The sequence below is a fragment of the Numenius arquata genome, chromosome 8 (assembly GCF_964106895.1).
Source record: "Numenius arquata chromosome 8, bNumArq3.hap1.1, whole genome shotgun sequence".
In the NCBI taxonomy this organism is placed as follows: domain Eukaryota; kingdom Metazoa; phylum Chordata; class Aves; order Charadriiformes; family Scolopacidae; genus Numenius; species Numenius arquata.
The window spans coordinates 26,767,271-26,778,379 of NC_133583.1; the positions used below are offsets into that span (position 1 = coordinate 26,767,271).

The 11,109-nt window shown below is 61.9% G+C and overlaps 2 protein-coding genes across 2 annotated transcripts; both read right to left on the reverse strand.

The window, feature by feature from the left end:
• Nucleotides 1-1,139: 1,139 nt before the first annotated feature.
• On the reverse strand, nt 1,140-2,811 carry LOC141467604 (metallothionein-2). The gene is made up of 3 exons (XM_074152218.1): nt 2,711-2,811; nt 2,186-2,251; nt 1,140-1,407 (listed from the first exon to the last, which is right to left on the reverse strand). The coding sequence occupies exons 1-3, from the start codon at nt 2,739-2,741 to the stop codon at nt 1,313-1,315; spliced, it is 192 nt and encodes a 63-aa protein (XP_074008319.1). The 5' UTR covers nt 2,742-2,811; the 3' UTR covers nt 1,140-1,312.
• Nucleotides 2,812-9,028: 6,217 nt separating this feature from the next.
• Nucleotides 9,029-10,223, reverse strand: LOC141467665 (metallothionein-1). Its single transcript, XM_074152300.1, has 3 exons — nt 10,193-10,223; nt 9,753-9,818; nt 9,029-9,123 (listed from the first exon to the last, which is right to left on the reverse strand). Exons 1-3 carry the CDS (start codon nt 10,221-10,223, stop codon nt 9,029-9,031), a joined length of 192 nt encoding a protein of 63 aa, XP_074008401.1.
• Between the last annotated feature and the right edge of the window lie 886 nt (nt 10,224-11,109).

An 11,109-nucleotide genomic window follows, 5' to 3' on the forward strand; every position in this document is an offset into this window, starting at 1 on the left:
TGGGGTGCCAGCCCTGGCAGCGGGGCTGGGAACCTGCCTCCGTGGCAGGACACACCCAGGGGACACGTTGGGGCAGGCAGGGGCAGCCACCCCCGCCGGCGGCGGAGGCTCAGAGACTTTTCGGAAGCGAAACAGGCCCATGCACCTTCCCATTGCCCCCCCTCCACGCTCCCAGCACCCACCACCCTGCAGCCACCCACTGTCAGGCATTTAACCCACCCAGGGCTTATTCAGGGCTATTCAGGGTGTCTGTCCTGCCTGCTCCAAGGTAGGTGTTCCCAAAAAAAAGGCTGGAAAAGAATGCTCAGCGGTGATGCCCGGGGCAGGAGGAGCAGCACAGTAGCTGGAGGTCTTTGGCACGGGGCAGCGTCCCTTTGGGGACAGATCTGCTCTGCAAAGAGGTCGGGGTTTGCAAAGCATGAGCTTTTAGGGGGGGGTTTGCCCCTGCCCAGGAGACAGCCACGGCCCCACCGGGGTTGGGGTGGGTGTCTTCCAGCAGCACCTCAGGGCGGGCGAGCTGCCAGCCCGTGCCACCCAACCACCCACCACGCTTCCTCCCACAAGCTCTTACAGCCCGAGGTGTGGAAGCCCCAGGGTGGTCCCACAAGCTCTTCCACCCCAAGGTGTGGGAGCCCCAGGGAGGTGCAGAGCCACCTGCCACAAAGCCAGAGAAAGGCTGGAGGGGGATGGACCCTCCCCCCCCGCCCCATGACACATCACCCCTGTCCTCACCAGGGGACCTTAAAGATGCCCAGAGCCACCCCACGTGCAGGATGAGGTCCATCCCCTGCCCGTGAAGCTACTTTTCTCCCCCAAGGAGGTGCAGAGCCACCTACCACGAAGCCAGAGAAAGGCTGGAGGGGGATGGAGCCCCCCCCCCTGCCCTATGACACATCATCCCTGTCCTCACCAGAGGACCTTAAAGATGCCCAGAGCCACCCCACGTGCAGGATGAGGTCCATCCCCTGCCCGTGAAGCTGCTTTTCTCCCCCAGGGAGGTGCAGAGCCCCCTGAGGAGAAGCCATGGGGGTGTTTGTGAGCAGCGCCCCCCCCCCCCCACCCCGAGGCGACAATTCCCACACAGGAGTCACGAGTGGCGACCGGGCTCAGCCTCCAGCGCGACGACACCACACAGACCTCCAGGCAAAATCTTTTATTTCCACCCGGTCTCACCACTGGTAGAGAAGATACAAAAAAAACCCCAAAAAACGTGAAAAAAATAGGCATTTTTGTGTGCGTGTGTGTGTGTCCCCACCCCCCACCCCCCCGTCCCCGAAAGCGTGCCGGCTATTTACAGGCAGAGGCGGGTGGCTCAGTGGCAGCAGCTACACTTGCCGCTGGCCGGCTCCTTGCAGACGCAGCCCTTGGCGCAGTTGCTGCAGGTGGCGGGGCAGCAGGAGCAGCAGCCTGGGGGGGGGACACAACACACAAACACACAGAGAGGAGAATTAGGGGGTGGGTAGGAAGGGTTCGCGGTGTCACGGGGCAGGGGCACCCCGTGGAGAGTGGGGACACCCCCACCACCACCACCCACCCCCCCCCCCCCGCCACGGGCAGGGCTGTGATCCCAATGGGGCAGCGGTTGGGGGTCCTAAAGGGTAGAAGCACCCACCCCACCACCCCCCCCAAAAAAAAAGGGCAGTGGGGAGTGTGTCCAGGGGGCAGGGGAGGAGGGAAGGATCTTCATGACGGTCCTGCAGGTTAGGGGCATCCTCCCTAAAGGTGAGCAGTGGTGTCCCCAGGGTGCAGGGGAAGAGGGAAGGATCCCCATGAGGGTCCTACAGGGCAGGGGCACCCCCCAAAAGGGGATCAAAGGGGGGGGGGGAGTCAGCAGGGGAAGAGGGAAGGATCCCCATGAGGGTCTTACCGGGCAGGGGCACCCCCCAAAAGGGGAGCAAAGCGGGGGGGGGGGGTCAGCAGGGGAAGAGGGAAGGATCCCCATGAGGGTCCTACAGGGCAGGGGCGGCCCCCTGGGGGAGTGGTGGGGTCTCCATAGGGGGTCCTACGGGGCAAGGGGTGGGGGTTTCTCTATGGGGCAAGGATTGGGAAGTCCCCACGGGGGTTCAACAGTACAAGGAGGGGTTCCCCTGTGGTGCAGGAAGGTCCCCACGGCGATCCTGCAGGGCAAGGAGGGGTTCCCCTAGGGACAGGCTGTGCCTCCCCTGGACCGAGCCCCCCCACTCACTCTTGCGGCAGCTCTGGCAGCGGCAGTTCTTGCACTTGCAGGACCCGGCGCAGGAGCAGGAGTCACCTGGAAGGGGGGGGGGAGATCGGCCATCAGCCGGGACCCGACGGGACGGGACGGGACCGGGAAGAGACCGGCCGGGCACAGTCGGGAGCCGGCGGAATGGGACCGGGAAGGGACCGGCCGGGAGCCGGTGGGACCCGACGGGAGGGGACCGGGAGAGGACCGGCGGGACCCGACGGGACGGGACCGGGAGGGGACCGGCCGGGAGCCGGTGGGACCGACGGGAGGGGACCGACAGGACGGGACAGGGAGGGGACAGGCCGGGAGCCGGTGGGACCGACGGGAGGGGACCGGGAGGGGACCGACAGGACGGGACAGGGAGGGGACCGGCCGGGAGCCGGTGGGACCCGACTGGACGGGACCGGGAGGGGACCGGCCTGGCGTAGCCGGGATCTGGCGGGACGGGACGAGCCGGGACCCGACGGGACGGGACGGGACCGGGACCGGGACCGGGACCCTTACCGGCGGCACACGTGCAGTCCTGGGGATCCATGGCTTGGGTTGGTTGGATTGGGATGGCTTCTTTCGGCCGATGCGGTCTCAGCAGTCTCGCCTGGGCTGGCAGCGGTAACGACGGGCGCCGGCCGCCCGGTATTTATGGGACGGCGGAGCGGGGCGGTGCTCGGCGCTGCACACGGCGGGGCGGGACCGTGTTCACCCGGTGCCGCGGGGCCGTGCTCACCCCGGGGCCGTGCCGTGCTCAGCGGGGCCGTGCTCACCCGGGGCGGTCCCCTGGTGCCGTGCTCACCCCGGGGCCGTGCCGTGCCCTGGGGCCGTGCTCACCCCGGGGCCGTGCCGTGCTCACGGGGGCCGTGCTTACCCCGGGGCCGTGCTCACCCCGGGGCCGTGCCGTGCTCACGGGGGCCGTGCTCACCCCGGGGCCGTGCTCACCCCGGGGCCGTGCCCTGGTGCCGTGCTCACCTCGGGTCATCGCCCTGCCCCCCCCTCCTCCCCCCCCCCCCGTACTCCCAGCCAGGACCCCCGGGTGCTGCATCCCGGGGGGAAGGAGACAAGAGGCTGGAAGATGCCAAGGAAGGGGTGCCACCAACCCCCTCACCTTGCCAAGCTTCCTGGCCCTTTCCCAGCCCCGTGTGCCCAGAGGTGGGGTGCAGCCCCCCCCCCCCCCCCCCCATCCTTTGGGAGGCCATGGGATGCAGGTGTCTGTCCCCGGGGCTGGGACAGTCTCAGCATCCTGCCGGAGAGTGGGGTGGCCCCAGGGCAGACCTCGTGGGGCTGGGGTGCTTGGCTGGCCCCCTCAGGAGGGGGTGAGCATGGGGGTGCAGAACCGGGACGCAGCGCGGGAGTGTGGCAGGGGGCTGCTGGAAATCATGGCTTTGTGGCATCACCGGTGCCAGTGGGTTTTCCCCCCTTGTCACGGTGTTCACGTGCCAACCGGCTTCCACTGCCACGCTTGTGCCCATGTCCAGCTTGGCACCTGGCACAGAAACCAGCGGCTGGGCCAGGGGGAGGCCATCGCCACACTTGCACCCGGTGATCTTGGTGGCAGTGGGGGTTTTGTTAAAAACTGGGCAAGTCTGGGCTTGGAGCTTGGGGTCGGTCCCGGTGGTGCCCAGGCCAGCGGGTGCTGGGATGAGGAGGAGGAGCTCGGTGGCCCTGGGAGGTTGTGCCAGGGAACGGCTCGTGCTTGTTTGCAAAAACACCGATTTATTTATATATATATATTTTTTTATTTTTTTTTTTCCTGGCAGGGTTGTGCGGGCAGCAGCCAGGGAGTGTAAATAGCAGGCGCTGCACTCGCCACTGGCTGAGCGGGGAAGGAGGAGAGGTGAAATCACGGCTCACGTGTGGTCTCCCTGCACGTAAACACGGGTTATGAAATCGCTTCCCGGACACCCCCCTCGCCCCCCCCAGCACAGTGCTGCCGGCTGGGAGTTGCCCCCCCCCAGACCCCCATCGGGAATGGGCTCTGGTGCACCCCTGTTTAAAGAAAGGAGAGCCCCCCACCACCCAAATTGGGGATGTGCACCCCGACATGGGGCTGTACCAAAAATTGGTGGGGGTGGAGGGGAGCGTGCAGGGGTGAGGTGGCAGGGGGGGCAGGAGAAATCCCAGATTTCTGGGAATCCTGCATATCACCATGGAGGGGCTGTCCCAGATCATGGGGTACGTGGCCGCAGCCCCCCCATCACTGCGAGCGGGAAGGGGCAGCGCAGCGTCCCCACAGGACCGGACGTGGAGCTGGGAAGGGAAAAGAGCCCGGAAAATGCCCTGTTTTGCAATCGGGGAATTTCCACTGAATAATGAGATGGGGAGGGACGAGCCGTGTGTCCCCTGAGCCGCAGGTTTGCCAAAATGTGGGGGTGCAGGGCATGTGCCGGATGCCCTGGGGAGAGGGGCACATGGTGGGGTTTCTATTCCCGTTTCCCGGGGCCGGCAGGGAGCGGTTAATCCCGAGGCTGTGCCCCTGTACGAGGAGTGCCGGGTCCAACCCTGACTTTAGAGCAGCCATAAAGTGAGCAGAGGAACTGCCGCTGCCCAGCACAGGTCTCAGGGCTCTGAGCTGACCTGCCAGTACCCCCGTCTGCACCCCGCTTCCCGGGCAGGGAGGGGACAGCATCCCATAGCCGCTCTCCATCGGGCTGCTGTGGGGCACAGGGACAGGAAAGGGGCAGAGCCGTGGGGCAGTACCGGTGCAAACCCCCTCCCAGCGTGGGCAAGGGATCCGGTGGGATCCCCCACCATATCCTTCTCTCTAAATTGGAGAGAGATGGATTTGATGGATGGACTGTTCGGTGGTTGAGGAATTGGTCGGATGGTCACATCCAGAGGGTAGTGGTCAACGGCTCAATGTCCAGCTGGAGACCAGTGATGAGTGGTGCCCATGCTGGGACCAGTACTGTTCTATATCTTCATTACCCACATAGGTGGTGGGATAAAGGGCTACACCAACCCCTACAGGCTACAGGTTTGGGGAAGTGTGGCTGGAGCTGCCTGGTGGAAAAGGACTTAGAGGTTCTGATTGACAAGCGGCTGAAGATGAGCCAGCAGTGTGCCCAGGTGGCCAAGAAAGCCAACGGCATCCTGGCTTGTATTAGAAAGAGTGTGACCAGCAGGAGTAGGGAGGTGATTGTCCCCCTGTACTCAGCACTGGTGAGGCCACACCTGGAGTATTGTGTCCAGTTTTGGGCACCTCAATCCAAGAGAGATATCGAGGTGCTGGAGCGGGTGCAGAGGAGGGCAACGAAGCTGGTGAAGGGCCTGGAGAATAAATCGTACAAAGAACGATTGAGGGAGCTGGGACTGTTTAGTTTAAGGAAGAGGAGGCTGAGGGGTGACCTCATCACTCTCTACAACTACTTGAAAGGACACTGTAGAGAGGTTGGTGCTGGGCTCTTCTGACAAGCAAATAGCGATAGAACAAGAGGGAATGGCTTCAAGCTGCAACAGGGCAGGTTTAGACTGGACATTAGGAAGAAATTCTTCACAATAAGAGTGATCAGACACTGGAACAGGCTGCCCAGGGAGGTGGCTGAGTCGCCATCCTTGGATGAGTTTAAGAGTCTCTTAGATGTGGTGTTGGGGGATATGGTGTAGGGAAAAACTTTGTAGAGTAGGGTAGATGGTTGGACTCGATGATCCCAAGGGTCTTTTCCAACCTAGATGATTCTATGATTCTATGACACCAAGCTGTGTGGTGCAGCTGACACTCCCGAGGGAAGGGATGCCATCCAGAGGGACCTGGACAAGCTGGAGAAGTGGGCCCATGTAAACTACATGAGGTTCAACATGGCCAAGTGCAGGGTCCTGCATCTGGGTTGGGGCAAACCCCGGTATCAATACAGGCTGGGGCATGAAGGGATGGAGAGTGGGGAAGAACTTGGCAGATGAAAAGCTGGACATGACCCAGCAATGTGCGCTGGCAGCCCAGAAAGCCCCCCGCATCCTGGGCTGCATCCCCAGCAGCGTGGCCAGCAGGGAGAGGGGTGGGATTCTGCCCCTCTGCTCCGCTCTGGGGAGACCCCCCCCTGTTCTGCCTCCAGCTCTGGGGCCACGAACAGCAGAAGGACAAAGACCTGTTGGAGCAGGGCCAAAGGAGGCCACAGAGATGCTGGGAGGGCTGGAGCCCCTCTGCTGTGAGGACAGGCTGAGAGAGTTGGGGGGGTTCAGCCTGGAGAAGAGAAGGCTCCAGGGAGCCCCTTCCAGTCCCTCAAGGGGCTCCAGGAAAGCTGGGGAGGGACTCTGGATGATGGGGAGGAGCCATAGGAGGAGGGGAGACAGATTTAAACTGAAAGAGGGGAGATTTAGACTAAAGATGACATTTTTTTTGCTGTGAGGGTGGTGAGACCCTGGCCCAGGTTGCCCAGAGAGGTGGTGGATGCCCCATCCCTGGAAACATTCCAGGTTGGGTTGGAGGAGGCTTTGAGCAACCTGGTCTGGTGTCCCTGCCCAGGGCAGGGGGTGGGACTGGATGGTCTTTAAGGTCCCTTCCAACCCAAACCATTCTATGAAACCCACCCGGGACAGCGAGGCTGGAAGGATGCTCTCAGCCTGGCTGGTTAAACCACGTTATTTGGGGAGAAATCCCATTAGCAGCCTCTCCTTCACACTTGTTGTTGGCTCACCAACAATGTTTTTGCATGGTTGGCGCTTAAATCTCCCTGGATAGGAAGGAATAAAGATAACCCTGCTCTTTGCGGAATAAGAGTTTAACGTGGTGCTCCCCAGCTGATGCTGCACCCTGCCTGTGGCATGCCAGCTGGCGTAGGGACAGGCTTCATGTCCTCGGCAGCAGTGGCGTGATGGTGACATCTCAGGGGACACCCTGGGGAAAGAGCCCTCCCGGAGCAAAGAGGGAATCTCCTGGGCATCAGCACCACAAGCAGCTGGTGGGCAGGGGTGGCCTTGGCCATGCCAGAACCCTGGCTGAGTCCTGGCAGTGGTGGCTGGATGGGTCAGGAAGGGGTTTGCAGCTAAAAAGAGGCCACAGAAGGCTGAATTTGGGGAGCGTGGGGACAGGCAGGACACCTTGTGTGTCCTGGGAAGCAGCATGGTGCCGCATGGCACCTGGGGTACAGCGTCCTGGCAGCAGCGTGACTGCGCTTGGGCAGGGCAAGCATCACACCCAGCATGGGCATGACATCCCATGGTGGGCATTACATGGTGGCACGGGCATTGCAACCCACTGCAGGCGTCACATCCCATTGTGGGCATTGCACTCTGGCATGGGCAACCCATCATAAGCATCCCATCCCATTATGGGCATTGCACCCTGGCGTGAGCATTACAACCCATCACGGACATTGCACTCTGGCATGGGCATCACATCCCATCATGAGCATCCAATCCCATTGTGGGCATTGCACCCTAGCGTGGGCATCACTACCCATTAAGGGCATTGCACCCTGGTGTGGGCATCACATCTCATCGTGGGCTTCACAACACATCATGGGTATCACATCCCATCATGGATATCTCATCCCATCTTGGGCATCACATCCCATCATGGGTATTGCAACCCATCACGGACATTGCACCCTGGCATGGGCACCACATCCCATCATGAGCATCCTATCCCGTTGTGGGCATTGCATCGCATCATGGCATCACATCCCATCGTGGGCATTGCACCCTGGCGTGGGCATCACATCCCATTGAGGGCATCACATTGCATTGTGGCATCACATCCCATTGTGGGCATTGCACCCCATCGTGGGCATCACATCCCATCATGGGCATCACACCCCATCGTGGGCATCACATCCCATTGAGGGCATTGCACCCTGGTGTGGGCATCGCATCCCATCGTGGACATTGCACACTGGCATGGGCATCACACTCCATTGAGGGCATTGTACTCTGGTGTGGGCATCATATCGCATTGTGGACATCACAACCCATTGAGGGCATTGCACCCTGGTGTGGGCATCATATCCCATTGTGGGCATCACATCCCATTGAGGACATTGCACCCCATCGTGGGCATCAGATTCCATCGTGGGCATCACACCCCATCATGTGCATTGCACCCTGGTGTGGGCATCACATCCCATCGTGGACATCACAACCCATCGTGGGCATCGCACCCCATCGTGGGCATCCAGGCCAGCCGGGGCTCCACATGGAGGCGCCCTGCCGGGCTGGCAGAGGTGGCAGGGGCATGAGCAGGGTGGTTCTTCCAGCCCGTTCAACTGAACTGCCGGGAGGAAAACTAAACCTGTTTTCCCGGCGCCTCACCTGCCTGGAAACGTTCCCCCTGGAAACGGGCAGGGCTGCAGCGGTTATTACACTGTCGGTGAAGGCTTGTAATAACGAGCTGCTCGTTAGCCCCGAGGATCTCTGGTGGAGGAGAGAGCCTGGGATTTGCCCTTGGGTAAAACCAGGGTGTGTGTGGGGGGGGGGCGGTGGGGGGGTGGGAAAAAAGCCCTTTAAATTACTTTAATGTGCAGGGAAAGTGTTAAAAGAAGAGTCAGAGCTGCGGGTAGGGAGGGCAGAGCCAAGATTGGAAGAAAAGAGTGAAAATAAGACGTGGGCTCTTTGCCATGACCCCCCCAGACACGTTGCCCACCCCCGTGCCCCAGGGAAACTGCCCCCTCCAACAGAAGTGCCGGGTTCCTTAGAGACCTTTATATACACATCACTTTATTTAAGTAGCTTATTACAGGTCACAAGTGACAAACACTGAAGATATCTGAACACATATATAAAAAAAAAAAAACCAAAAGAAAAAACCAAAAAAACAACCCAACATACATAATAAGGTTATTCTTCTTTCTCCCCCCAGATGTGCAGCACCCCCCAGATGTGCAGTCGGGAGGGTGCCTACTTGCAGCAGCTGCACTTGGCGGAGGGGGGGCCCTTGCAGACGCAGCCCTGCGCGCACTTGGCACATCCCGCCGGACAGCAGGAGCAGCAGCCTGTGGGGGGGGCGGGGGGAGGGAGAAAAACAAGTCAGGGACACTCCTGGGGGGGGTCTCAGAATGGGGTTTGGGGGGGTCCCGTGGTGGGTGGCTGGTTTGGAGACCTCTCACTGACTCCTGTCTCCTCCCCCCTTAGCAGCGTCTCCGTCCCCTGTGGTGTTTCCCGGGGTGTTTTTGCTTCCAGGGCTGGCACTGGAGAGGCAGGAAGAGGGTGCGGGACCCCCAGGGGTTCACCAGACCCCCCCAGCCCCGCTCTGGGCAAACCCTCCCGTACATTGCTCTGCCCCGGGGGGTGACGGCATCAGGAGCCGCCGGAAGAAATCCCGGTGCCGGTTTCCTCCCGGGGCATCCCCTTGCGCTGAGCCTTGGGCAGCAGTGAGGGGGACGCTGAATTTTGGGTTATACCGGGTGACTTGTATTGCCTGGGGGGAGGGGGGGGGGCAGGGAAAGGAGGACAGGGGGAAATTCACCCTGTGCTCCTCTGGGGGCAAAAATTTACGGGAGGAATAAACTCAACTCTGTCAGTGCTGAGCCTGATTTGATTCCGTGTGTCCAGGGATGTGTAGGGAAACCCCCCCCCTGAGCGTTTCTGCCCCTCTCTGTGGGGCTCGGAGACCCCCCCTTACCTTTTTTGCATGATGTGCATTTGCAGTTTTTGCATTTGCAGTTGTCCCCGCAGGTGCAGGTGCCACCTAAAACACAGAGAAAAGGAGAAAAAAGGATTGAGAGGAGGTGCTAGGAGGGGATCCCTGCATCCCCCGGGGATCAGCGGGGATGCTCCGGGGCGGAGAGAGCATCACCCCCCACCCCCCCTCCGGCCCTGAGCATCCGCTCTCCGGCCTCTCTCGGTGGGGAGGTCATAGCATTCCTGGCTGCTTCCCGGCGGGATGCTCCAGGTGTGCCACCGTAACGCTGGGAGCGGATTTCAGCAGCTCCCCGGCCGGGATGAGAGAGAGCATTAGTGATGGCGCAGGAGGCCGGCAGGCGGGAGCGTCGGTGGTCCCGCCGGGATGCTCGGGTTCCCGCAGCCCCCCTGGGGCCGAGGCGGAGGGAAGCCCTGGCTTACCCGTGGCGCAAGGGCAATCCTGGGAGTCCATGTCTGCCTGGGCTGGGTGCCGGCTGTCGGAAGCGTTGGGTGGTGGGAAGAGCAGCTTTGGCAGGGCTGGCAGCCGCCTCCTATTTATCCTTGGCCGGGCGAGAGCGAGTGCAAAACCTCCGCCCCTCGCAGCCTGCGCACGGCTCGGCCCGGCATCTGCCCCGGGCGCTGCTGATTCACTCCCTGGGCGGCCAGGCAGGACCAGGGGCTCCCACCTCCCTTGTCCCTCCTCCTCTGGGTGCTAGGGGTGACAGGGAAGGCCTTCTGGGTGAGCACCGCTCTCTCCTGAGATGTTTGTGGGCGTGCAGAGAACGGTCAGCTCTCATCACACAGATGGCACCTGCCTTAGGAGTGCTGCTCTGCTCCCAGGGGAGGGGGCTGAGGGGCTGCATCCAGGGGAGTGCCTCCCCCCACAGCCTAAACCTTTGCCAAAATCAATGTGCCAAGCCCCCAGATGTCTCAGGGTGTGTGTGTTGATCCCAGGGCTGCCACCAACAGCCCCCTCCTCCCGGAGCTGGCACAGTGGGGTGACAGGGATGCAGTCCCTGCCCCGGACCCCATCCCATGGCTCTGACACCCTCCCCGCAAGCGAGACCAACAACAAGCTGGACTGGCCCGGCCGGAGCCTGCCGTGCCCTCCCAGCGCCCCGGGACGGCGGCACCCACGTCCCCTTGGCGCCACGCATGGCACCTCGGGGGCTCCGTCTCCTTCCCGGCTGCAGTGGATCCATCCCACTCATCTGAATTAATTTCCGCATGCCATTAGCCGGGCACGCGGGGGAGGAGGGTGGCGGGTGAGCTGCCACCACCCTGGTCAACTCCTCCGGCGGGTTTTACCCACCCGCTCGAAAGAGCAGCGAGGGGTTTGGGGTGGAAGGAGCGAAAAA